The sequence below is a fragment of the Aulonocara stuartgranti genome (assembly GCF_965226115.1).
Source record: "Aulonocara stuartgranti genome assembly, chromosome: 23".
In the NCBI taxonomy this organism is placed as follows: Eukaryota; Metazoa; Chordata; class Actinopteri; order Cichliformes; family Cichlidae; genus Aulonocara; species Aulonocara stuartgranti.
In genome coordinates this window covers 31597119-31623590 of record NC_138958.1, presented here as the reverse complement: position 1 = coordinate 31623590, position 26472 = coordinate 31597119, and the positions used below count along the sequence as shown (strand labels likewise).

At 42.0% G+C, this 26472-nt stretch overlaps 3 protein-coding genes across 7 annotated transcripts; 1 reads left to right on the top strand and 2 right to left on the bottom strand.

Annotated features, from left to right (window-relative positions):
- The first annotated feature begins 579 nt into the window (after positions 1-579).
- fam117ba (family with sequence similarity 117 member Ba) lies at positions 580-9845 on the top strand. Of its 2 annotated transcripts, XM_082525295.1 has the most exons (9): positions 581-994; positions 1172-1259; positions 2857-3095; positions 4755-4838; positions 4966-5076; positions 5807-5950; positions 6092-6299; positions 6400-6520; positions 6796-9845. In XM_082525295.1, the coding sequence occupies exons 3-9, from the start codon at positions 3075-3077 to the stop codon at positions 7019-7021; spliced, it is 915 nt and encodes a 304-aa protein (XP_082381421.1). In that variant the 5' UTR covers positions 581-994; positions 1172-1259; positions 2857-3074; the 3' UTR covers positions 7022-9845. The 2 variants fall into 2 exon arrangements, with proteins under 2 accessions (XP_082381422.1, XP_082381421.1); XM_082525296.1 differs by lacking the exon at positions 4755-4838 and having other exon boundaries at positions 580-1259.
- Positions 9846-10533: 688 nt separating this feature from the next.
- ical1 (islet cell autoantigen 1-like) lies at positions 10534-19383 on the bottom strand. Of its 4 annotated transcripts, none has more exons than XM_082525293.1 (15): positions 19258-19383; positions 18485-18509; positions 18183-18357; positions 15516-15588; positions 14966-15089; positions 14674-14872; positions 14457-14582; positions 13456-13554; positions 13254-13339; positions 12997-13046; positions 12813-12857; positions 12498-12653; positions 11811-12083; positions 11630-11725; positions 10534-11384 (listed from the first exon to the last, which is right to left on the bottom strand). In XM_082525293.1, the coding sequence occupies exons 2-15, from the start codon at positions 18490-18492 to the stop codon at positions 11269-11271; spliced, it is 1626 nt and encodes a 541-aa protein (XP_082381419.1). In that variant the 5' UTR covers positions 18493-18509; positions 19258-19383; the 3' UTR covers positions 10534-11268. The 4 variants fall into 4 exon arrangements, with proteins under 4 accessions (XP_082381419.1, XP_082381417.1, XP_082381418.1 ...); XM_082525291.1 differs by having other exon boundaries at positions 18485-18504; positions 19258-19373; XM_082525292.1 differs by having other exon boundaries at positions 11636-11725; positions 18485-18504; positions 19258-19371.
- A 906-nt stretch (positions 19384-20289) lies between these two features.
- Positions 20290-25222, bottom strand: wdr12 (WD repeat domain 12). Its single transcript, XM_082524829.1, has 13 exons — positions 25026-25222; positions 24671-24765; positions 23580-23674; positions 23355-23461; positions 22802-22917; positions 22558-22712; positions 22422-22467; positions 22247-22332; positions 22023-22163; positions 21175-21280; positions 20954-21086; positions 20642-20714; positions 20290-20552 (listed from the first exon to the last, which is right to left on the bottom strand). Exons 1-13 carry the CDS (start codon positions 25064-25066, stop codon positions 20481-20483), a joined length of 1266 nt encoding a protein of 421 aa, XP_082380955.1. The 5' UTR covers positions 25067-25222; the 3' UTR covers positions 20290-20480.
- Positions 25223-26472: the final 1250 nt, after the last annotated feature.

The following is a 26472-nucleotide window of genomic DNA, read 5'->3' as shown; positions in this document are numbered from 1 at the left end:
TCAGCCGGGAGCAGCCAGGACGTACCGGAAGTCGATCACATTACATTCAAAATAAAGTGCCACAAACCTACGCTTTTTCGTGTTTTTTTATTATTATTTTGTATCATCATAACTAAGAAATTCAAAGTGGAAAACGGCTAATATAATCGTTTATTTGTAAAAATGATACTATAAAAATTATGGTTATCTGCTTTATACAACTTTCTAATGATTTCATTAGTTGAGCAACGAAATTAAGATGCAATCCTCAGTGCAAAAGAATAATACAAAACTACAATAAAGTTGTGTGTGTGTGTGTGTGTCTATACAAAAACGAAAAACACAATTATTTCCGTATTGCACTTATAATAATAATAATAATAATAATAATGGATTGCATTTATATAGCGCTTTTCGAGGCCCTCAAAGCGCTTTACAATTCCACTATTCATTCACTCTCACATTCAAACACTGGTGGAGGCAAAGCTACAGTTGTAGCCACAGCTGCCCTGGGGCAGACTGACAGAAGCGAGGCTGTCATATCGCGCCATCGGCCCCACTTGTCCTCATTTGCCGGTGTTGATGTAAATACCAAAGATGACTGTTGTCGTGATCATATATATTAAAGTGAAAGTACCAAATGATCATGATTACGTGGACCTGACAGCGTGCAGATTTGATTTAGAGGATAACAACCGGAAGTATCGGTTACACCGGCTGACTTCACACTGCACTGGTCCCTCTCCCGTTGTGTGAGCGGAGGCTAGCCCAGCATCACCGCCTTCTTCTTTCTATCCTTTCTGAATGTGTTATTCCTGTCTTGTTTTTTGTTGTTGTTGTTTGTTTGTTTAGTTTTTTTTCCAGCTCATCACAAACTCCACAGACGAGGCACCCTCGCTCTGTTTTTAACAGTTATTTTCTTCGAACACAAAGCGTTTGGCTAGACGCTTAAAGCTGTCGCGTTGCTTCAGCCGGGAGAGAAAAACATCCATCCCCGACGTCTCGAGGAGGCAGGGTGCGAACACAGCAACGCCCATTTTGACACAAGCGGTATCGCTGCTGTCCTCACGAAGGCCGTGTTTCTATTTTTTCCCTCTTTTTCGGTGTCTGCCTTTGATATCTGAGTCTACCTTCCTTACTTGTAATCTTCACCCTGGTCATTCTGCCCTGCCTTTTCTCATCGCATCTGTAGCATCTTCGAGTAGTGGCAACAGGGTCCGGGGCTGCCGAAGAGCTCCCATGCCCCTTTGCATGCAGCGCACCGAGACTGCATTTTGCAGGTGAGTCTGATTTTACATACACAAGGTCAGAAATTTGGATGCTGTTCCTGAGCATGGATTATAGCACCAGCGTGGAATATGTTTTTGTATGTGTGAGGAGGGGTGGCGTGCTTCCCACCAAACACAATCGGCCTACATTTCACCGTGCAGGCTTTTGTATGGAGATGAACGTGCAGGGAGCATTTATTTTTCGTATTAAGATCCTCTCATCTAAGGGATATTTCATCCCCTAATATGTCAAGTTAGCATGGAGGATAGATAGTAATAAAACAGGCAATGTTCAACATTTACAATTAAAACCACATCTATTCTCTTAGTGGTTCGGGTCATGTTCTTAGGCCAAAAAATGTTCTGCTGTTCATGTTGTTCTGACAACAACATAACAGAAGGTTGAGCCACTCTTCTATTATTTCTGCTACTACTACTGCTGCTACCAGTGTTACTATTGCTGGTAGCGTACACTGTGCAGGTGATTTGTGGGCAGCCGCTGAGGCAGGAAAAAGCTGCCATCAAAATAAAGTGGTGGGAGCATTTCACTGGCAGACTGCTGATGCTGAAAACCCCGCTTAGTCACACACACAACCAAGTTCTCTTGTGTGTTAATAATGATCAGAACCCCCCCCCCCCCCCCCCCCCACACACACACACACACACACACACCACCGACGTTTCCTAGCAACAGCTATATGCACTGGTCAAGGCCCCTGCCGAATTTAGCTCAAGGACACACACACACTACCAGTCAGAGCTGTGTGTTTGCATTTATGGATTCATGTTCTATTCATTTCAACATTATAAGAGAAGATGAATGAGTTGATTCTTTGTTATCCATTAAAACTGTCTGCAGTGTGTGTTTGCACTGTTGCACTGCCGTTCTGCTGTCATAGCAGATGAGGGAGAATTCTGATGTTGAACTGTACTTTTTGGTATTTAAACTTTGTAAATAATCATGATCTCAATATTGAAAATGTGATTCATTAGAATGCAAAGAATTCTCTGTTCTCAGAGAATGCATAGACTCAGAATTACATAAAAGAAGCTGTTGTTAATGCTATATCAACAACCCTACAGTGAGATGGACAGAATCACTATAAGTGGCGTTATATACAAGGTTGTAATATACTGTGTATACCAAATTTTTGCCTATACACAATCCTAGAGGTTTTGTGCAATTCACTGATGGTGCTGGTACCCTGGATGCAAGAACCCATGGGTGTCAGTGAATCACTGCAAAACCTCAACCTGCAGCCAGGGTCAGTTGGTTACGCTCCCCTGCTCTCATTTAAGGTGTCTTAATGCCATTAACCAGGGGGTCGTGTGAGCCTGGCATAGCTGCTCTGCCCAGCATGGGATGGATTAACATCAATCTGGCCACACACAGACACACACACACACACACACACACACACACACACACACACACACACACACACACACACAGACTCCCTGACACAAAAGTAAATACACACAGACCTAGACAGACATTGCGAGCTTATCCCATTGGCCAGCTGTATGTCTGGTGATTTGTTGATGTGTTTACATCAAACGTCTTTACATCTCTAGATCTACTCAAACTCATTTTCTGTTTTCCCTTCAGACTGCATCTGTGGCCTTAACCTTCTAGATTTCTCCTCTGATTGTCCTCGACGCCTCCGGCATTCCCCCCTTCTCTCCCTCTGAGCAGTCTGCTCCCTCATTCTTCTCTCGGTTTCCCGCCATCGCGTCCAGCTGTGGCCCTCACAGGGCACGCTCGCTGGCTCTCACCTGACAGGTCCCTGGCCTCAGGACGACAGCCAGCAACAACACATTCCCTACATGAGGGACAAAGCGACGCAGGTGAGTATAGCGTCTCTTTGTGTAGTAATAATTGTGAGATACACAAAGTTTGCATTTTGTTTATATGCGTAGGCCATAATACATAGTAAAAGTATTATTACTGTTACTGGAAGAGGAAAGAACCCAAAGTGCTGACTGACATAAGGAAGAAAAATTAACAATCTTAAAAATAAATTGTAGGAATTTTATGTTGCCCTTTTTCAGGCTTATTGGGCAACAGCTTAAGATGCGTTTCAGTCATCCTCTTCCCAGGCACAGCAGGTATATGTGGGTGGTTTCTGCAAGACTGCAGGAAGAGAGGTTGGTTAGGTTTGGGAGGACATTATAGACTGACTGGATAAACTTGATCTAGGGTGGCTCAGCCTTCCATAGTTTTAACCACAAGATATTCCAGTTCATTAACTGCTCCCATAAATTCCACATTCTTTGCTGCCGTGTCCCAACCATCCTACTGCATTGGGTTTCCTCTACCCCTGCTTGGGTCAGTTCCTGGACCTACTGGCTTCTTTCCCTTCCTTGGGCCTTGCCCTATTGAGGTTCCAGAGCTCTCCACTTCCTGCCTGTCCTTACCTCTTATGCCAACCAAGGAGACTCTGGTGTTACTGGAGTCTCTATACAGCATCATCTCTGTTGTTTGGGTTTGACTGAAAACCATGAATTCTTCTGATAGTCTGCTCAAGAGGAGTCACATCTTATTCTTCCTCCCATATAAAGCTGCCTCTGTGTAATTCACAGTCCTGCAAAAGTGTCTATCTGCGTACACGCTTCAGTTCGGACAGTAAGCGGACAGATATATGCTTCCGTGCAGTCCTCTAAAATCCCAGCTGAACATAACTGTGTGTCTGGCAAATGCTGATTGGTTCACCGGTGGGTGGAACAGGGCAAACAGCTGAACAGAAGAGAACAGAAGAACCATGAAAAATATATATTTTTTAAAATAGAGAATGAAAAGCAGAAACAGTGTTTGCAGTATTTTTCACTTCAGCACTTTGTATGTTATGACTGCACTCTTTTCTGCAGCTGGCTGACAAACCAGCAGCAGCATAAGCAAGAGTGGTGCACAAACCGGTTTTACCAGACACTTTATACACTGCCTTGATAACAGAGCTCTCCACAGGTAGACAGGCCATCCCAGACTGCTAACAGACTGTCAGCGTGCTACCCTTGCTGAACCACAAATCCACTTTAGGCTACAAGGAAGGGCCAACCACCTACTAGCAATCGTGCTCCCAAACCCATAATGGCCAGTGTGACATTGTAAACCAGCAGTGTGGCAGGATGCCATGCCAGTAAATCCAGCCCTTGAACTTTACTGCCAACACTTTACTGATTTGTCCAACAATATAAGCCAGGTTTTCAGCTCTCTTGTGTTTCATGAGTTATGGTTGTGTCACTCGGTTTGCTGTTGGAAGACCTTCCCCAGGCTCTTAACTGGCTTCTCAGTTATAACATAAAAAACATGTTCTGCACCCATCCTATAAGTCAGTTCTATAAATGGGGAGTTGGTGTTGTCTGTTTAAATAATCCCTATATATTTGATTAAGAACTGTCAAATGTTTTTTGGTTTCAGCTGTATTTTTTTTTCCTGTTTAGCAGTTTTAAGCTTGTGTGTTTGAGCTTTAGTTCTGAACAGTGTATGTGTGGATCTGTGTGTGTCAGACTCCCAGGGCCTGGGCAGATGAGAGGAGGAGGGGCTCACACAAACGCTCGGCCTCCTGTGGGAGCACCGACCAGCTCAAGGAGGTCACTTTCTTACCTGATTACAGGCCCAAATAAACAACAAATTACAATACGGGTCCTGGAGCATACTGAATCCCTTGTTTCTCAGCATGCCACCGTTAACACTGATGTCTGTATGTGCTCTCTTCAGATCGCCAAATTGCGTCAGCAGCTACAGCGCAGCAAACGCAGCAGCCGCCATCGGAGGGACAAAGAGCGCAAGGCCCCTTTCAATGGCAGCCACACCATTATCCAATCGCAGGTGACTAATAGAGACAGCATGCAGGTTGGAGGAAGACTGTGTTGGGTACCCGATCTGGGTTTTTGAGGACGTCCCACTTTCTCGATGTCCTTATTTAGCTCCAGTGTGTGTGTGATGTAGACGTATGTACACATTTAGTGGCCACTCATGTCATTCTACTGTATGCGACAGAGATGGCAGTAGGGCCACTCACACGTTCCCTGTGGAGTCTGTTGCAATTCAGCTGTCCTGTATTCTGGATGTCCTGGAAGAAAATGAATGACTGGCTCAGATATAGTGCATTTATGCTATAGCAAACGTTAGTTCTGATAAATTATCTCCACATTTGTTTCTTTCTATGGCATTGACCGTTTAAAGCAGAGGTCCCCAACCTGTTTTGCGCCACGGACCGGTTTGTGCCCGGCAATATTTTCACGGAATGGCCTTTAAGGTGTCGCGGATAAATACAACAAAGTAAAACTAGTACCGGTACCGAAAAAAAGAAGATTTATTCATAACACACGTGAAAAGACCCAGGAAAACCGAGTTAATGAAAAAAACGATAACAAAATAACACTAAAAACCCTGAAAACCATACATTTCACACCCGAGTCTCACTCTCGCGGTCTGGTACCAAATGACTCACACACTGGTACCGGTCCATGGCCCGGGGGTTGGGGACCGCTGGTTTAAAGTCACTAAACCCCCAGATGACGTTTGTAATAAATTCGGTTTGTCTGTGTTTTTGCAGTCGCCTATGCCTAAGACCATTCTGATACCCATCCCTATATCCAAGTCGTCGGCCCCTCGTTTCCGCAACAGCGTGGAGGGCCTTAACCAGGAGATCGAACGCATCATCATCCGTGACACCCCCGAGAAGGATGAGACTATTGTTGTGAGTTTCAATGAGTTAACGTGCTCCCAGTGTGTTAAATGTCGTGTCCTTCCCTAAAAAAAAACTAATCTCAGATTGGTTTCTTTTTTAAAGATTGGAGATATAATTGTGATTTTGTGTGTGTGTGTGTTCGTGCAACAGCCACAAGATGTCCCCGATGGGCACCGTGCACCCCCTCCTGTCCCCCTACAGCGAAGTAGCAGTACCCGCAGCATCGACACGCAGACTCCCTCTGGCGGGGGCCTGAGCAGTAACCATAGCAACTGCAGTAGCCGTCCCGACTCCATCTCACCCTCCTACCTCACCGTCCTCAACGACACGTGTGGAGGCAGCCCATACGAGGACAAAGGTGACCAACGCACGCATACATACAAGAGTCAAAACCAGACACATAGCGGTGCCTTTGTGAGCTCGACGTGTCGCTAACCCACCTTCTTGCTTATTCTCAGAGCTGGGACCTTGCTCCCCGCTGCCCAAATACGCCGCCTCTCCTAGACCCAACAACAGCTACATGTTCAAGAGAGAACCTCCAGAGGGCTGTGAGAAGGTCAAAGTGTCTGAGGAGTCAATGTGAGTGGAAAAGGAGGTGTTCAGCGTCCTTCCAGTTGGTGTCCCATAAAATCACATAGAACAACCAAAATCGACATCAAATATGCCAAGTACTGTTTGTGTGTGTGTGAGCGAACCTTAATTTATCTCTCCACAGTTACATTGTTGTCCAAACGCCATTAAAGGTGTCTAAGTGTTTTTCTAAGTGTGTCAAGAGTTTTGCAAAATCATGATGAACTTGTATAAAAACAAGAGGTTAACATGTAGGCTAAATATGACTCTGCATGTGTTTCCAGGCCCAAGCCTCTGCAGGAGATCCCTCCCTTTCTGTGTCCTGACCGCAACAAGGTCAACTTCATTCCTAACAGCGGCTCTGCCTTCTGCCTCGTCAGCATCCTCAAGCCCTTACTCCCCGCCCCGGACCTCAACTTTCGCTCCGGCGTGGGCCTGCAAAGCCTATCCCCATCCCTTGTGCCTCTGTCCACCCAGCCCTGCCTCCTGGAGGAGCCGGAGAGTTTCTGATGCCCCCCCTGCAGCCTTCCAGTCCGCACACACCCCTTCCTTTCCTCTAAAACAGCCTCCCCCCACCAACATAATCCAAAAACATTTGAGGAAATGGCCCTTCTGCTCTAAAAAACTGCCTTCAGCATGCCAGCTAAGCTCTCTCTGATGTCCTTATCTTGTTCAAAAAGCGCTTCCCACTGCCTCTCCTCATCAGACAACTACAATGTGAGAGTCCTGCAGGCCTGAGCAGACCTCTGCAGCTAACATTTCATCGCTTTCTTCTACCTTAGTGCTGGTTATTGTTCCTGTTTTTTTGGGAGGAAAAGGGAGGAAGGACAGACTTTTTTATTTCATCGTATTATACCATGGCGCCTTTCCACGGACATATCTTTTTTTCTATCTGTAGTTATTTCTCTTGATATGAAATATGCCTTCCATGATAACAAAAAAAGGCTGCTGGTTTCCTTAGTGACCAAGAGTTTGACCACAGAGGCTAATTTTGGTGCTGCCAGAAAATATAGTAGCAAAACTTCAAGAGATGGGGAAAAAGACGAGTTCAAAATGTGCCTGATATTTTTCACTGATTTCCCTGAGTCATCATAGTGCTCTGATGATGTTGATGTTTAGATGAGACATCTTTGCACTATCGTGGCCATATATTCATAGAGAAAGGCTGAACCATCTTCAAAACAAGCAAACAATGAGACGGTGCATAATTCACACCTTGAAACAAGTAAATACTTTATTTGGACCACCTTGTAAACCAAATCCAGACATCTGTTTTGTACTTTTATTAGCTGTTTGCCACAAAAGTTAGCTAAAACTGGGACAAAGCAGTGCCTTTGTTACGCTAACTGGTAGCAGTGAACTGGTCCCCTGCTGGGCAGCTTGTATCTTTGAGGAACACAGGCCAGGGCTAAGCGTGCAGCATGTTCAGCCTCCTTCCCAAGTCTCCCTCTTTTTACTCCGCCGTATTTGTTCCTTCTTTTTCCAGCTCTTTATCCCCTTTTTTCTCTCACTTTCACCGTAATGCTAATTTCCTTCTGACTTGCTCAGCTTGTGTTCAAATGTGTCCAGTAGGGCCCCTCTTCCCTGCAGGACAGGCTCCCTTCTGACGTGCAGGGCTGAGAGTACGGAGATGTTGGTGAACCTGAGTATTACACAGCAGACTGGTCGATGGGGGGGCGTACAAATTAGAACCCACTTTACTGTGTAGATTCGGTCTACAAACTGACGGGCAGCAATTTGAAGTGAAAGATTAGAGACTAGTGGTGAAGGTAGTAGAGCATTAATGAGCTATTTAGACAGATAGTTCCCTCAGAAATTTGTAGAGACTAAAGATAAAGGTAAAAGATAGATTGTAATATTAAAAAATAATATCAGAGTTGAATGTAGTGTAAAAATAAACAACCGTGGTTGGATCTGATGTAACTGTAGACAGTAAAACCCGGATGTAGCAGGAGTGCATCCTGAATGTTGTACTTTCTGACTTTAGAGTGAGCATAGTTTTAAAAAACAGACTTGCTGTTCTGTTCAGCAACACCTGAAAATGGGGACTGAGCCTTTAAAGCAGGGGTGGGGAACTCCAGGCTTTGAGGGCTGGTGTCCTGCAGGTTTTAGATATCACCCTGGGTCAACACCCCTGAATCAAATGATTAGTTCATTACCAGGCGAGGAGGTAATTTAGCCATTTAAATCAGCTGTGTTGGATCAAGGACACACCTAAAAACTGTAGGACACCAGCCCCTGAGGCCTGGAGTTCCCCAAACCTGCTTTAAAGTAATCAAGTGTTTACTGAGCTCATGGAGCGAGATAGTTGAGGGTGATTTTCCCTGAGATTTCTGTCTTAAGATTACTGTTTTAAGGCACTTCCATGTCAGCTTCACTGCATCTGTTTTTATACTGTCTGCAGCTGCACATCTGATTGGCGCACAAAAGTATAGTCTGTGATTTAAATTCAGCGAGCAACATGAAAGATCATTGTATGAAGACAACTGTATTCTTGTGCAGTTTATGGGTCACCAGCCTCTCCCTGCCTCGGCCCATCCTCTTGTATTCTTGTATATGTCTACTACTCGACTGTGCCTGCTATGGTAGGATAGGAATGTACCGGGTTTGTAAATATAGAGGCACGATGTGTTTGTATTTATCGGCTGAAAAAGATATGTATCAGAATGAGTCACAAGTGTACGACTCCCCTACTCCCCCCTCCTATTCCCTCACCAAGTACTGTGAATTCCTACATGTCTCATTATTGTGAATAATAATAATGTATTTATTTATCAGATAGGAGTGTAATTGGGTCTTAAGAGTTTTAATCCTGAAGAGATTTCATCATCATCCATCTCAGGTTGTAGTGCACAGAAAACAAGATACTCAGACTTCTCAGTGCGCACTAACAAGTTTACTGAACCGAGAGCAAACCAACAGCTGCTGTTTATGTAGCCTCACACAGTGGAGATCCTGAATTACTTAAATATGTAGCAGAGCTGAAGTAGACAGAAGCATTGTTCAGTGACCTGGTCCAGAATAATAGGTAGTCCTAAAAAATGATTATGTAACAAAAAACATGTTTAAACTATGAAGAAAATGCTGACAAACAATCACACCTACATATTCCCTTTTGTCTTTTTCAGATGTGTTTACAGGAACAAAAAGATTTGTATATGTGAAAATACAGATTTATTCCCCACTTTTAGTCGTATTGGAGTGAGGCACGACACAGCAAAAAGTCGACACGTCAGTTTTTTGTTTGCTTGTCCCGTTTATTGGAAACAACTGCCAAGTTAAATTCTTTTGAGTGAAATAAAAAGGAATAGTTAAATAAAGCATCTGTGATTGACTTGAGAAATACATTCTTTTACCTAAAGTGAGGAAATCAAGAGTCAGTAGAGTGTGTGTGTGTGTGTGTGTGTGTGTGTGTGTGTGTATGTATATATGTATGTATATATATATATATATATATATATATATACATATATACACACATACATAGTTATAGTGTCAGGCTTCCTTCTTGCTTTCTTGTCCCCTTGCCTCAATTGCTGAGTAGTAGTGAGGTTTGTTTGTATTCCCAAAAGCTGAGATAATAATGTGCAGCTGGTATTAAGTCATTTTTGTGAGTTGCTCAACTTCGAGACACACAGTCTTATTACTTTAGCTCAACTGAGTGTGGTTATACAGGCACACAAATATCGTAACTAAGGATTTGGTTTCAGTCTGTGCATGTGGAGAGAATATTTACATGATAACTCGTTTTCATCAAATCGGTTTTAGAAACACAGCTCTGCACATTTTTTCACTAAACTTATAAATACTCAGAAATGCAGGTTTCTGCAGTTTTTCGCACTCAAAGAAGTACAATCACTAAATCTACAGCAAGTGAAGGATCCATGTTTTTTAAATATGTGACATGGTAACAGCTCTCCAGTGTTGATTCCTCCATATAAACCATATATATCTGTGTATCTTCAAAATACACACCACACAAAGTTAAAATAGTCAGTTACAGTGTTACTTGATAGTGTTGCTTTTCTTCCATCTTTACAGTACGCTGCACAACAAAAACTCCGTTTCTCCAACCAGTAATAGTGCTGTCATTTGTAAATCAGTACATTTTTATGTACCAATAACAATAAAAATCCCATGGCCAAAATTTCCTTCAAAAGTACAGAATAAATCCTTCACAGATTTTTCTTGGCCCTGGATTTGTGATTGTTAAACAACAGATGAGACTATTTCAAACATACATTTTGACCCAGTTTGAGTGAAATCACAGATGAAGATGGACAGATAGAAGACTCTGTGCCTTGCACTCTAACTCCAGCTGATTAAGCATACAATGCAGGCCAGTTATTACAGAGCTCTATCAATAAAGTAAATCAAAGTAATGCAGACGCGAAGATTCAGAGTTTCTCCAGTGATGGTGATACACTGTGTTCCTGGTGCAGCTGGAAATACACTATATAAAATAGTGTAAAACATGTAATATATCCTATGATGAGACATTTTGAGTCCCTGACAGTGACCCACAGAAAAAAACCCTTCAAAGTAAACCTGAAACCCAAAACATGAGGTTTGCTGTGTACATGACTTCACAGGTAGTGTTAACAGTCTTCACTGACAATGTTTCCTGTTTAAAACACCATCTTTTACTCATATGCGTCTTTCTCACTGTTCGTGTTTGTTTACTTGAATGATGACATGGAACATTGCAAAGAATCCTTGGGGAGAGAAGATGCACGCACATACACACAAGCACATATTCAGGCATTGAGCAGCTCGTCTGCAGATCGTCCGATGGCATCAGGGTTGGAAAGAGGGTCGAGGTCTGCAAACAGGTTGAACCAGGCAGACATGTCTTTGGATCCCCCAGGGGTAGCTGCATATACACACACACATATTTATACATTTTATAAGTTTACTGCACAGCAGCCACACCTGGATCAGCAATATATTTAGCAAATATCAACTAATTAAAGTTACAGTACAGTCTCTTAACTGGCAGTTATGTGAGAATGCATCCAAGGCCACGGATGCATAAGATGCGTAACAAGGAACACAAATTACTTCCTCCAGGGAGTATTTTTAAGTAGTGTACTTTCTGAAGAATGAGGAAGAGCTTACCATTACCTGCAAATTTGGGAGCTGGCTGAGCTGATTGGTTTGGACTTTGAGGAACCTGCAGGGGTGGAGCTTGGAACATAGGAGGGGTTGCCCAACCTAAAAGGTAAACAGCCATTGTGAAGAATCCAGTAGCACAATCAGTTATCAGATAGTATGCTGCAGTAAGCAACATGTGGCTCACCTGTGGAACTCAAACTGTGATCCAGCAGCTGGGAGGGCAGAAAGCCTGTGGGGCTAGGGGGGTTAGAGGGTGGACGTGCTGCTGTTGCACCACTCTGTGCTCCTTGGCTGGTTGTGGGGACACTGGGAGAGGTAAACATCCCAAAAGCATCCTGCCATTCTTTGCTGAACTCATCACTAGCTCCTGAACCAGGGCTAAGAAGGTCTTTGAGGAAGGCCATGTCCCCTGGTTCACCGTCCTCCTGTGGCTGACGGCCAGTGTGCAGACTCCCATCTAGAGGGAAGGGGGAAGAACAGGAAAGTTATTAAACCAGAGACAAAACACATCCGAAACGAACAAAGTCAGATGAGGTCTGACCATGAAAAAGAGGACTAAAATTAGAACAGAAGGTTAAGACTTCAGTTCAGCTACTTGTTGAGTAACAACATGCAATGAGGGAAACGCAGCTATGTATCCGTCCTCTATAAAATGAGTCCGAAAATAAAGAGATGAATTGGTCCCAATTGCTTAATGTTAATCACACATTTAGAAAAGACTGATAGTGGAAGCAAAAAGACTGAACCCACAAGTTGAAACCTCAGTAGGAGTGAATTTCTGATGACACCAAGCAAAGTCAAGTAGGACGCCGACACTTAGTGAAGCAGGTTGAAGTTAGAATGAGAGGAAAAAGACAGCCAACCAGTTTACCGGTGGCAGGCAGCTGTGAGAGGCCAAACTCGAGGTTTCCAAAGCCCAGAGGCTGGTGTAGGGCATTTGCTGGGGCTGTGGGCTGTGGCATGTCACAGGCCATAAGCATCAGGTCATCATCAGAGCTTCTTGACAGTCCACTGAGGTTTTGCAGGGCTGGTGTGGATGTGATAGCAATTTGGTGAGCTGAGATCAAACGATCATAAAGCCAATAGACATCCATTCCACAATCAGCAGCAGCAATTCATGCATGCATGTTGTATTTGCACGAGTGCCAGCTACAGAACACAGTTAAACAAGCAGACAGTCACTTACCGCAGTCATCAGTCTGCCTCTGCCCATCACTACTGAGTGGGAGGTCTGGAAAATAAAACAATTCATTAGTAATGTGTAATTTGCTATTGACGATATTTTTCTTCCTCGATTTTATAGGTATGCTTGGATGCTTCGAGTGTAGCTGGTGCAGACTGCCTTTTAGCCGACAGGTGGCAGTACATACCTGCATCGGTGGCACTTCCTGACAGGTTGTCATCATCCAAGGAAAGCAGACTAAGAAACGAAAGAGAGAAAAGGGTAAATAACGATAAAAAGTGTCTTATAGGATGCTTTTGCTATTTATAGCAATGCAGTGGCCTTGATTTGATTTGGAGACGCTTTTAGAAACCACTTGGGTAAACACTGCTCCAAGTCCTGATCGTACAAAAGGATTTCATGAGACACTTTTCAATTCAGATTTGTCCCATCATGTTCTCATACCTTTCTGTGTTGCTCTGCAGTGCTGCCTTCTCTTTCTCCTCTTGTTTTTTAGAGTCTGAGATTTGCTCCAGGGGATCCCGCAGATCCTGAGGGAAGTACAAACAGTGGTACATTTCAATCTATGGAAAACTTTAGATTCAAGTACTTTGAACCACTACAGTTTGGTGTTTAAGTAGAAGCAAAGGGCAACATTCTGAAATACCTTGAGTGTGGTAAACTGGTATGGTACATGTCCCTGGAAGGCCTTGTGGATTTCTGACATGGCCTGAGCAGTTTTCTCCCAGAACTGCAGCAGGGTGGTCTAACAGCACAGAGAAAGCCCAATCACTGAAAACATTAATTTTAGGAGTCCCTAAACACATCAGTCTTATTACAGGTTAGCTTGATCTCTCTTCAACAAACAAGAGCCTAAACTTAACTTATGACTTTTAGGCTCTGTGAATGGTACTCATGGTCACTGATTAGTGGTCTTTGATCAATGAGCTTTGATCAATAGTTGTTGATTAATGGTCATGAGAATTTGCATATTAATGATCAAGGAACTGACCTCCAAGCCCATTGTTCTTTCAGTGGTCCTAGTTTCAGCCATAAAGCAAATGTACTGTTTATAAGATTGGGGAAACCTACAGTCAGCTAAGACTGAAGAAGTCACTTGGATGAGTGACGAAACGTTTCTCTGACTGAAAACGCTACGTCCAGATGAACAGAATCAACTTTTAGGGCCTGAGTGTTTTTACACAGCAAAAAAAAAAAAAAAGAAGATTAGATTACAGTGGGTGAAATAATTATTCACCACTTACTAGATTTGTAAGTTTGCTCACTTACAATGGAAAAAGTCAGTTTTAGCTTTTGCCAGCTTGCTCCTACAAGAGGTAAAGACCCTACAATAATACAAAGAAACCCCAACAATCAGACAGCTTCCTATGAGCGAGCACTATTGCAACAACGGGAAGGAAAAACTCCCTTTTAACAGGATGAAACCTTTGGCAGAACCAGGCTCAGGTAAGACCGGCCATCTGCCACGACTGGTTGGAATTTAGTCGCTTTAAAAAAAAAAAAAAAAAAAGCTCAAGAAACATTTGGGACAGAGTTAATCGTCAGTACTCGTACTAGACTTCATTACATTTAGAAGTGTTCCTCACATTTTGTCCACCGCATTAACAAAGTGGGGAAGCCATTCCTAGAAATGATAAAAACTTGTACCTGGTAGGTACAGAGGGAGTGGGAGAGCATATTGCAGCGGCTTGCTCCCAGCATGTCCACCTTCTGACACACATCGTTCTTCAGCTTTTCAAACTGGCTCTTTGTCCCTCTTACCTGGGCCTGGACCTGTGGACAAAAAGACATCTGCATTATATACACATACATACACAGAGTACTGCAAAAGAAAACCAACCCGAACAAATGGGCCACATCATGCCTTGCGAAACTTTTCCAGCTGTTTGTAGGTGTCTGGGTCGAGCTCTTGGGAGATATCTTTCATCCAGAGCAGAGCTCCTCTGTACTCTGTGCGAGCCTTCTCCATGCAGGTTACTGTCAAAAGTGTGTCCGAAATGGCACGCCGCCGGAACGTCTCCACTTCCTGGTGCAAACGGTGCAGTGACGGACAAAGTGCCATCCTGAAGAAAAAAGACAGGAAACAGTTCGTGTTTGTGTACTCGCATTTTTATAGCGCATAATCACTAGTGCCAGTGTTCTCTCCTGCTGCTAACCTCTGTTTGGCAGAGGCACACAGAGCCTTGCTAGTGGCATCCATCATGTTTCCAGCCTTTGTGCGATCGTGCTCGGCTTGGAATCGCAGGAACAGGCCGAGCTCATTCTCCTCTTGAGACAAGCCTGAAGAAAGAGAAACGAAGACAGCTGCACAATGAAATCGCAGGACTTTCATAAATGAGTGACTAATGCAGTTTGATAGATTCTCATAAACCTGCAGCACTAACACTGCTAAAGAATAAAGCTGCACACTCAAAAAAACTTTAGATAATTTTTTCAATCAGCTCTCCCTAGTTTTTAGCAGGAATTACTCGAGTGCTATATGTGCTACATCATGTGCTTCACACTTCAACTTACGAAATGTGACAGCAGCTCACACTGAATGATGGAAAATGCCCTTCATTTACTTACACTATTAAATTCTGGAAAGCTGCACGCATCAACAAAATGTTCACCCATAATGGTTAGTTGTATGTCTCCGGAGTGCTCTGATATAGCAACGCCTGGAATTCCTACCTCATTGAGAAGCTGACTCAGAATCTGACTCACGTGTGATCCTGTCCTGATACTTCTCGATCACCTTCAGCAGCTCTGTGCACGTAGACTGAACGGAGCGGAAGAACTGCAGAGACAAACAGGAACGATCTTGAGATCTTTTCTTAAAACATCTCCTTTTGATTAACCTTTTTGCTTTTTTTTTTTTTTTGAAAGTCAAGTTTTGTTCTTTAACAGTGCGACGTTTGCTCCTCTTCACTGCTGACAATCACAAAACAGAACAGATTTTTATGGCCCTTTCCATCTGTTGTCAGTGAGCTGCCTCTTCTCCCGCCTGGTAGACAACAGCAGTGACTACATGTGTCATAGCAACACATATTCTGAGGCCATTTTAGTGCTGCTGTCTGACAGAAAGGAAAGGGTCACCTTGATCTCTAGAGTCTGCTGAAGAATAGTAAGTAGTAGTTTAAAAAATAAATAAATAAAATAGTAGCACTACAGTATAGAAAGTACATGTACACTCTATTTGTATTACTAGAGCTATTTTATAATATACTGCAACACTGAACATTGGTTCTTTAACTTGTTAGTTACTGTCTTGGAGCAACTGTGTCCACATAATTTCCTCTGGGTTTAATAAATTATTCCGATTCTTTGTCTTATTCTTAGCAGAGAGACGGGCTCACTGAAGATTGTGAGACAGCAGAAGTTGTGGGTGTGCTGAACATGTGTAGTTACTCTTTAACTGTAGAGTAAACAGTCATTAACTTTAATCTGGACCTCAGCGGTGGCCAAACATATCAGCATACAGGTGACTTCTCCTGCACAACGCCTCTAAGTAAATGAGCATTACTAACCAAGCTTTGCACTTACTGTGATTTTCTAGAACATAAACACAATGACACAGAACAATATATACAAAATTCATTAATCATGAATTCCATTCTTCTATATGCAATATAACAATGTACTGCTCCGTAAATATGACGGGAGGTTTTATTTTAATAGATTACGTGTCACAAATCAATACTAGCAGAAAGAGCAATCTGAAGACGCACAGAGGTACCTTTTGTCTGTCTCACAGGGGGATGAATTTCTTCTGTTCTCCTGAGAGCAGAAGAACAGAAGAAAGATAATCTCGTACCAGAGCAAAACAAAGGCCTTTAGGGCAGAACCTGCACGACTAAATAACAGCCGTGTTTCAGCAAACCCAGAGAAGTGCTCTTCTTTGACGAGAAGTAAAAGAGCACACTGTACCCCATCCAGCTGTTGTTGCAAAAGTCTCATGAATAATTAGCACTCATGTAAGTGGACAGGGAAAAGATCTCTGTAAGCAATGGACACCAGGAAACAATGCACTGTAGGTAAGAGCTTTTCGGTTGTTATTTTGATATGTGTGATTCCTTTTATTTTCCTCTCAGCAGCAAAACAGCAGGCAACAGAGTTTACGACAGTTTAAAGATGCATTCATTATTTTGATATTCAGATTACTGCTGACTACTGAGTGATCAAGGCCACAGTTGCTTTAGAGACCTTTGAAATGTTCTCCACTCACCTACAAGACTGTGAACACTAAACAGTTATTTTATCTCTAAGAAGAGATATCCAATACTGTCTGCCTTCTAATGAACCGCATTTCACTTATTCTAGCTGTTGTCTTGTGAAAAAGGTGAGCGATTAAAAAAAAAAAACAACAACAACAACAACAGGTAGGTGGAAGAGTTTGTGATCTGTACTAAACTTGCAGATGCAGTTTTCTCCAGGAGCAAATGGACGTGAAGCCACCGGGGCAAATGCTGGTTCAGTGCCGTGCTTTTAACTCAAGCAGGGAGTTTAGCACTCCTGTGGTTACTCAACTGAAACCAAATCCTTCCCTTGGGAAAAGGACAAAATCCTTAGGAAGTTAGCCTGAGTACTATACAGCAGAGAACTTTTTTTATTTAGACAAGAAAATATTCTTGTCTTGTCTAAATAAAAAAAGACAAGAATATTTTCTTGTCTTCAAACTTTTTCTAAAATATCAATGTATTATGTGAAAACAGAATGAATGTTTTGTGCTTTCTTTGTGAGTTAGCAGGACTTTGTAGGGGGTTTTATTTTGAAAGGTTTTGAAAAGAACAGGATGAAAATCGCAAGTTCATCGCTGTATCTTAAACAGCTGGCTTGCTCACTGCTGAATGGGGCAAGGTTGTTTCCTGGCATAGATTCCCGGCCTCCCAGGGAAAAGAATGGAGGTCGACACCTGCGCCTCACAAGCCACAAGTTAGAATTAGGGTTAACTGTAACCCCATTAATACATATACTATATGTATTCATTTATCCTCTCCCAATTACATCTGTCATCCACCCATCTGCCCTCCACAATCCCAATGTCTCCTGACCTAAAACAGCTAAGTTAGGATAAGTTATGGCTATCTGTGGAAGACAGAAGAGTCGAACAAGATCAAACCAATATGACGGAAAATAAAGGAAAAACAAACATCCTGTAGTTCCTGTGCTTAAAGCCATTCCTCAAAACTTCAAGTTTGTGAGCTGCTTTTTTCCTACTCTGGAAGCTGTTATTTAATTTTAAAAACTGTATTTTCTCAACAGAATTTCTTTTTCTTGAACAGCCCCAGGCTCTTTTGAATAAATTCCTCATTTTCCTTCAAATTTTGAGCAATGAATATCATCTTGTGTGTCGCCAAATATTAAAACACTCTTAAGCCTGTTCTTCCCCACCTCGAGCTTAGCATCCAGGTCAGCATCCAAGGCCACCACATACTCATCCTCCTTCTTGCCTGTGGCTTTGATGAGGACCTGTTTGGTCTTCCAAAATTTCTTCTGCATACGGGCCATCACTGAGCTGTCCTCGCCAAGCAGAGCCCGGCCACCACTCAGCATGTCTCCGGCAAACCTGGAGCCAAGGACATGACGTTGTCAGCAACATTTTTTACCAGGCTCTCTCTCTGTGTGTGTGTGTGTGTGTGTGTGTGTGTATAAATTGCATATAATGCTCACAATAATAACAAATTTTCACCTACCCGTCCATAGTAGATAACCACTGTTCTAAAAGTATACAAAACAACAGTTTAGACAGATGGAGAGAATAGTAGCATAAAGCATAAATTAATCATTTTAGGTTTCTGTCTAGGTGAAGATTCCTCAACGCAAAAATACATAAGCAGACAGCAGATATGATAGGGGGGAAAGGGTTTTGTACAAAAGTGAATAAAATCCATCTATTCAACGTTTAACACATCATTGAGTAATAAAAGATATTCCTGCAGTTTAGCTTCCTGTATGACTTCGATGTACACACAAACACAAAAAAGCAGTAAACATGCCTGAAGCCTGAGCTGACATATAATCAAGTTACAAACGCTTATGTGGGTTTATTTTGGCCCAAACGCCTCGGTGCTGAGGGCTAAAGAAGCTAATCTAAAATGCCTCGAATATGGAGCAGGGATCAGACACCTGCGACTTCAAGGAGTCAGGGAGAACTGAGACAGCTGGATATCGAGCATTACATTTCAGCAAAATAGAGCTCTCTGACACGTAAAACCCCCCCCCAAACCAGGTGTCGTTCGGACATTTATCTACACAGAGTACAATTATGAAAGGGTAAACACGTAAACGAAGTAAACGAACTAAGGAACCGCAAAGGAGCTTGTGTGCTAGCAGCAGTTTAGCTAGTAGCAGGTTTGATGGTTAAAGCTGCGAAACGTCTTGAGACCATCTAACTGAGCGACCGTGCGTTTTACTGAAAGTCTTTCATTGTATGGCTTCATCCTCTGTAAGGTGAAAACAGTGTTACCTTTATTTGCTTTCTCTCCAGCACTCTGTGCATGTATTCAGCTCAGCTAGCCTCCTCTGACGATAGCCATCACCATCTGAGTAACAGAAACAGGATATGGTTAAGCAGCTGCAGCGATGTATGAACACTAGAAGCCGCTGTTAGACCGCTGAATTCAAAGATCGTCTGTTGACAGGATAACCTACCAGAGGATAATCGGTTCTTTCCTCCGATACGTAAAGATGGACGTGATTTGGACGTGATTGGCGTGATAAATAAATATATAGCATGTTAAATCTATATGTGTTCTACGTGATAATGTCAAAAGAAACTAGAGATTCTGATGGTCGTGATACTGGCTATATGAGTCAGTCTATAAATAGTGAATGTAACTAAAATTCAAAATGAATGTAGATATAATTATTTATTATAAATGAATGAGTCCCTTAGGAACTTCAGCACCAATATGTTGGAAAGCTTATCTGGTCATATCAGTTGGTTTCAGTCGTCAAGTTGTTAAGAAAGTTATGTTAGGCATATTAATCAAGGAGGAGTTGGAGCTCCTTTTTTCATCACACCTCCACTGACAAACCAGTTGGAGGAAATAGTCAACAGGTTGACTTTGGCTCTTGAGAAATATGAGGAAGTTTATAATGTGTTAAACATTTTTAAAAGGTAGTTTATTAATATAAACCTTGAGGTTGTCCAACTGATGTTGTGTAGGCATTTTGCTAATTGAAATGAACTGAACGATCCTCTCTGCAGACCTGATTGCCCATTGTCCTTCTTCGCGGCTGAGCAAAACCAAACAGTGACTGGTGTGCAGGACAGACTGGATGATGGTGGTGTAGAAGATGACCAGCAGCTGCTTCCACTGACAGTTCTGATCTGTCAAATGTTTCTTTAACTTGAGTAACTGGAAGACTAGTCAGGGTTGAGGGGAAGATGAATCAGTACAGTGACATCCTTGATATCCTGCTCCAGAGCACACACACACTTTATAAACTGTTATATATAAATACTGTATAGTTAAATGAAGGTGAGGAGACAACATTTTAGGAGAAAGATTTAATTTATAATCTGTTTGGATAACACTGAAACGAGGACGAGCTGTAAGAACATTTGTGTAAAACGAATCAGGAAAGCAAAGAACAAAGCCAAGATATTTGTCCAACACTTTGAAGTCCTTGATTTAAGTCCTGAATATTGTCTTTGTGTCTGTCTGTCCAATGTGTGCTGAATCTTTATGCCTCTGCCTGTTGGGCTGAGTATCTGTAGGTGTACAACTTGTTATCTGCGCCTCCACTCAGCATCAGCTGCAAACAGAAACAGAGAGAGGACACTGTGAGAACATCACTGTTTCCATCTATCAACTGTTGGTGTGCAAATATCGTACACATCGTACCCCGCTTTCTGTCCAGTCCACACAAAATACTTTGTCTTCATGGGCCGCCAGGTCATACAGAGGAGCCTTACAGCTGGGAGACAACAGAGAAATTTTTTAAATATGTAAAGAGTAGAAAATATTTCTGTTAAAGAAGTAATCAGAACAATAAATACTTGGGTCAAGTACAGATGCCTGAAAATTCTACTTAAGTACAGTAACTAAGTATTTGTACTTCAATACTTCCACCTCTGGTCATGTCCCATTAGAAATATGTTCCTTGTGACTAGAGCGGAGCCCTTAACAGTAGTACCAATTATGAGCTTCACTTACCTTCTGGTATCCCAAAGTTTGACTAGGTTGTCAAGGGAACCCGAGACCAACTGGTGCGCATGTGATGGTGCCCACTTGACAGCGGTAACCCAGCCAGTGTGAGAGGTCAGCGACAGCAGAACAAGAGACCCATCTGAAAGAAGAGTTGTAAAGATGACAAGAGTGACAAACAACAATACAAGTCGAAACATAGATGTCTGTGACATTTAGAACAGTCGTACCTTTGGTGCGAGGGTCCCACAGTCGGATGTGTCTATCGGTGCTACCTGAGGCCAGCCGTCGACACAAAGGTGAGTAGGAAATACAGTTAAACACTTTGCTGCCCGTCTGTGAAAAGAAAAACAGTGAAACTGGTAAATACTGGAAAACTGAGAATATGATAACAAAAGGTAAACTTGGTGGTTGATAAATATGCTATTTCAAACTATTTGAGATGTTAACCGAGTTTTGAATTAGTCTGCAACCCTAATTTTTCTTAGGATTGGGACATGCATTGCATACATCCACTACACACAGGCATATAGCAGTAATACGTAGTGTATGTCACTGGTTTGATTTCCTCTATTATAGGCATTTTAAATCACTCATACACTGAAGAAACAAGTCAAATTGTGGCTCTGAGTCTTTTTTATCATTTATACCTGTGTTTCACCCTCTGTGACATAGCTAATAGAATAAAAGCCTGTAAATGGTAAATGGCCTGTATTTGTATAGCACTTTACTTAGTCCCTATAGACCCCAAAGCACTTCATACTACATTCAGTCATCCACGCATTCACACACATGTGATGGCAAGCTACATTGTAGCCACAGCTGCCCTGGCGCACTGACAGAGGCGAGGCTGTCGGAGACTGGCGCCACCTGACCCTTTGACCACCATCAGTAGGCAACGGGTGAAGTATCTTGCCCAAGGACACAACGACCGAGACTGTCGGAGCCGGTGCTCAAACCGGCAACCTTCCGATTACAAGACGAACTGCCAACTGTAGGATGATGCTCATTAATCTGTCACATGAAACAACCAAAAGTGTTTATTATCGCTAATTCAGTCACTTTCTATTTTTCTCACCAACGTAGTTTTCATCCCTCCAGTATCGACGTCCCATATGCGGATGGTGTGGTCCCAAGACGCACTACAAACCTCCTCACTGTCACACCACAGGACAGATGACACTGCCTCGCTGTGTCCCGATAATGTCATCAAGGGAGTCTGTGCCCAAGAAAACAAAAACTCATTTTGCAATGACTTAGTGGGCTTATCTCCAGTCAATCATACTCTGGTTGTGCACTCACCCTGGTAAGGCCAAGCTGCTGAGTCTTCTGTTTTTTCCTTGGTCTGTCAGCCGGCTCCTCGATCTCATCCTGCTCATCTGTAGGCACTGACAGCACAGGAAATATAGTTTATAGCAGCATCACAACAATACCTTTTTTAACAATAAAGAGGCCTTGAATCATTCTGGGATCATACCTGCTGACCAGATCTTCAACATTTTGTCCCAGGAGCCACTGCAGAACTGAAAGTGTTTACCACAAACATCCAAAGTCATTAATCGCAGCACTCTTTGTTGTCTTTTAAGTTTTTGTCTTGCCCTCTCCAACCTTACCTTCGTTCCTGTGGGGTCTACAGAAATGGTGTCAACACTCCCCGCGTGTCCACGACAGCAATGTCTGGCTTTCACCTTGTTTCTCTCCGAGTTCCACTCCCACAGTAACACAGTTTGGTCCAGAGAGGCCGTCAGAAGCAGAGAGGTCAGACCCTCTACACAGAAAACATCCACAAAGAGGACTTAATAAAGCCTTTGACTATTAACATAGCAGTACATGTCTGTTTCATTTTGTCCCACTTACCTCTTTTGACCCAGGCTACGTCTTTGACCACATCTGTATGTCCAGCCACAGTCATCGCAGGCTTGCCCTCAGTAGACCAAATTCTGGCAGTCTTGTCGTATGACCCTGTTAGTATCCTGCAGGGGAAAAAATAAGGGTCATTCCATTTCAAATCATTATGAGCCTTCTGCTCAAACATCTTCAGTTTCACTAAAGATTTTATGGATATTATATATAAAAAAAATGTTGCTGTGAAATTTTATGTTCATATAGAAGCTTCGAGCTTCTGGTTCTTTGCCATGTACAAGAACTGAACTGAAAAAGAAGCCAATGTCTAAAGACAAATTAGACAAGACTTTCAGAAAGCCTGCAGCACTATTTTAAAAGGAATAGAAAGTCTGGCTCCTTGAAAGTAAAAGATAAAGAATAAGGGGTGGTTTAAGACTTTTGTTTAGCTAATGAACAACCAAGAAGACAAAAAAAGAAAATATGAACACATCACAACAAACTTTTTGCTGATCTAATTTCCCAATTAATAAAAAGCACACTGATGGTCTGCTCTTAACCATCTTACCATTCAGCATCAGCATCTACAGAGCTAATCCAGTCATCATGCATCATACACTCCTCGGGTTCTGGGGCCGTGATCCGCTCCACGTATTCTATCTCCACAACTTCTTCCTGGAACATGGGCAAACAGAGTAAAACATCTGGTTAATGTTGTTTTACTCATGTGGATGCTTGTGACTCGCTTTATACAATATAGCCATACGAGTTTAAGCACTATAGCAGGCCATACCGTCGATATACCCTCTGTCGCCATGTGAGTTGACAGTGAGGTTCGCAGGAACTGACCCCTGACCAGGAAGTCAAAGTCCACTTTACTGTGAGAAGCTGTTAAGAGAACCAAATAAATTATCTGAGATTTTTAGAAGTACAGTCTGTGATAAGGACTACATTTGACATACACATACACAAACATATAGCACAACCATTTAAAAATACTACTAAAACTAAATCTACAGAACAATCAGGTGCCACAATAAGATGCCACACACAGTATTTGTGCCAGTGCAAAAAATAGTTTGTCTGCTACAAGAAAGTGGAGAACACCACAGGCCTAAACCCTGCAGGCCTAACAGCAGGAGGTGCATCACTCAGTCTGTTCTTCATCTGGAGACACTCGTTCTCTCTTTCTCTCTCCCGCAGCCGTCATTCCGAAAATGTTCACCTCTTCCTAAATAACCAAATCCCATGTGTTGCCAAATAATTTTTTATTGGTCAATATGGTACACTTTTACACTAATACAAAAGGGGTGGCATTTTTTCCTGATCTTTTTTTGTGCTGTCCTTAGAAAACAAACTTTTTACCATTTCATCCCACATTAAATGTGACAATAGTAGAAAAAAGCATCACATGTATTTTTATGATTGTAGCTCCGGATTTAGTGGCCTATCAATAAAATTTAAAAACTGGTGTATAGTTTGAAGCCTGAACTTTCAACACAAGTTGAATGGAGATTAAACGTGGCTGCAGCTTGTTGCTATGGCATCTTAAATCGGTCAGGTGATTTGGAGATGAGGCGTGTCCATAGACCCCAGAGTGTAACAATCAATGCATGTGTGAAATCTAAAAATGCCCATGGCATTGATTCAAAATGTACTCTGGCACAATCGTAAGCATCAGTTGCTTACAAGAATATTTTAGGGCATGCCAGCCCATCGATCTGCCATGCGGTGCCACCACGTGCCACTCCATGTAGATCCGCCCCTGTGATTGAGGATTAGGATTATAATGCTATTTATTCTGTGTTTACAGCTCTGCAGCTGGAGGCTGAATTGTAAAGAAGGTGGGGAATAGTTTGTGTGCCTATGATAAAGTGAGCTTACCATTTTTAGCTTCCAGCAGCTTGTTGATTACATTGCTGAGATCCTGCACTTCGGATGCAGCTGGGATGGAGAACGGGACATCATCTACAACGTACCTACAGAGATAGACATATTTTAGCTGCTGCCGGAGTCTACATAACTTCACATTGTTAGCATTAGCATTTAAAAAAAACATCGCTACGAACTAGCCACGATCAGAACTACAGATAAAAAAAAAATTTGCTAGAGGAAAAGACAGAACATCCCACAATGAGATGATACTGTTTACTCTAAATTACAGCTAGCAAGTTAGCTAGCTCGCTTGCTTGTTTGTCATTTTCTGTTGAGTTTTTTCTTTCTTTCTTTTAAACCTCACCTTTTGTCTTCTGTGAAGAATCTTGCCTGTATCTGAGACATTTTTAGCTAAGTGTTTATTTTGCCAACCACGAGCTCTAGAATATTAAAATACAAGGAATCCTCATAACACGCTTCTCGTGCAGTTTTGCCATGTGGTACGAAACAAACCACTGCAAAACGAAAAGCAGAAGCTCTGCGATCGTCTAGTGACGCCTGGCCAGTATGCGAACTTCCGCTTCTCCCAAGCACCCAAGTTTGGTCACTCGGGAGTCCGGACTGACTTCCTTAGGATGGCAGAACTCAACGGTAATGTATTTAATGATAAATCCTCTACGAACCAGTTATTACGATGATTAGATGAACATCAATGTAAAATGTTTGTATTAATGACCTAAAAGATCGAGAGACTGCTTTTTACATTCATCGATGTGAGATAGCATTTGTCAGTATACACGGTGGAATTTAATAGAAATAATATTTTTATTTACATTGGGTGAACAAAATAACCAATACCAAAGTTTCCTCATAACTTCTGATAGCTTATCAGCACTTTTAATCATTAAAAACGAAGGTTAGCTTCACCTGACAATACAATGTATTAGCATATGAGTATAAACACGAGTCCAAAGCATCAGGTCTGAGTATATCGCCTTTATATGTAATGAGAGCTTCAAAGGGTTTAAATGTTTTTGCCTAATTAAAAATGTAAATTCTTTACTAAAGCAAAAGTACAAACTCCGAAATGTACTCAAAGAAAGAAAGTAAAAATGAGCTCCAAGGAGGAAATTTTTTATAACCATTTTTGTACAAAGGTAACCTTATACTATATAAATGTAATAATAAAAATAATATTAGAACATGAAAATATAAATATTATTGTTATTTAAATTTTGGTTCAAATTAATGTATTCAGTTTGAGAACATTTTATACCTATTTTCTATTGCCTACTTATAGGGTGACTTTGCCTCCACACCAACAGTAAAATAAGAAAAGTCAGGGATTACGGTGGGATTCAACAGGTGGGGGGAGTATTGGGGCCACATTAAGAAAAGAATATATTGTTCATCATTTTGAGAGTACAGTAAAAATTTCGAGATTAAGTCGAACATCTATTTTGAGAAAAAAAAGTTGACATGTGATTACAATTACAATTCATTGTTTAGATAGCTTAGTGAAACAAATTGATCAGCTGTCTTTTGATACATCATCTTCATTGCATGAGGGTGTAATCATCAATAACCTTGCATTAAGAGCCATTGGTTGTTTTCCACCTAACCAGATCCAGCTTTCTACACCATCTTCTTAATGTCTTTATACTGATCACCACACTGTGTCTATGAGCTAAAAGAGAAATCATTTACTTTCTTGTTACTTAAACTGATTCTGAAGTATGGTTTGTCTTGAAACAACTGTAATCTCCACATTTTGATATTTCCTCAAAATACACTTTCAACTTTAATCTCAA

Coding starts and splice junctions, on each gene's coding strand:
- fam117ba (XM_082525295.1), top strand. CDS start 3,075: ATGAGGGACAAAGCGACGCAG. Junction 3,096..4,754: donor TGAGGGACAAAGCGACGCAG/GTGAGTATAGCG, acceptor TGTGTGTGTCAG/ACTCCCAGGGCCTGGGCAGA. Junction 5,951..6,091: donor AGAAGGATGAGACTATTGTT/GTGAGTTTCAAT, acceptor TTCGTGCAACAG/CCACAAGATGTCCCCGATGG.
- ical1 (XM_082525291.1), bottom strand. CDS start 19,290: ATGCACAGAGTGCTGGAGAGAAAGCAAATAAAG. Junction 14,873..14,965: donor TGTGCCTCTGCCAAACAGAG/GTTAGCAGCAGG, acceptor TTTTTTCTTCAG/GATGGCACTTTGTCCGTCAC. Junction 12,654..12,812: donor GAGGCAGACTGATGACTGCG/GTAAGTGACTGT, acceptor CATCCACACCAG/CCCTGCAAAACCTCAGTGGA.
- wdr12 (XM_082524829.1), bottom strand. CDS start 25,066: ATGTCTCAGATACAGGCAAGATTCTTCACAGAAGACAAAAG. Junction 21,281..22,022: donor GAGGGATGAAAACTACGTTG/GTGAGAAAAATA, acceptor TTCTTTTCACAG/ACGGGCAGCAAAGTGTTTAA. Junction 20,715..20,953: donor AAACTTTGGGATACCAGAAG/GTAAGTGAAGCT, acceptor GTTGTCTCCCAG/CTGTAAGGCTCCTCTGTATG.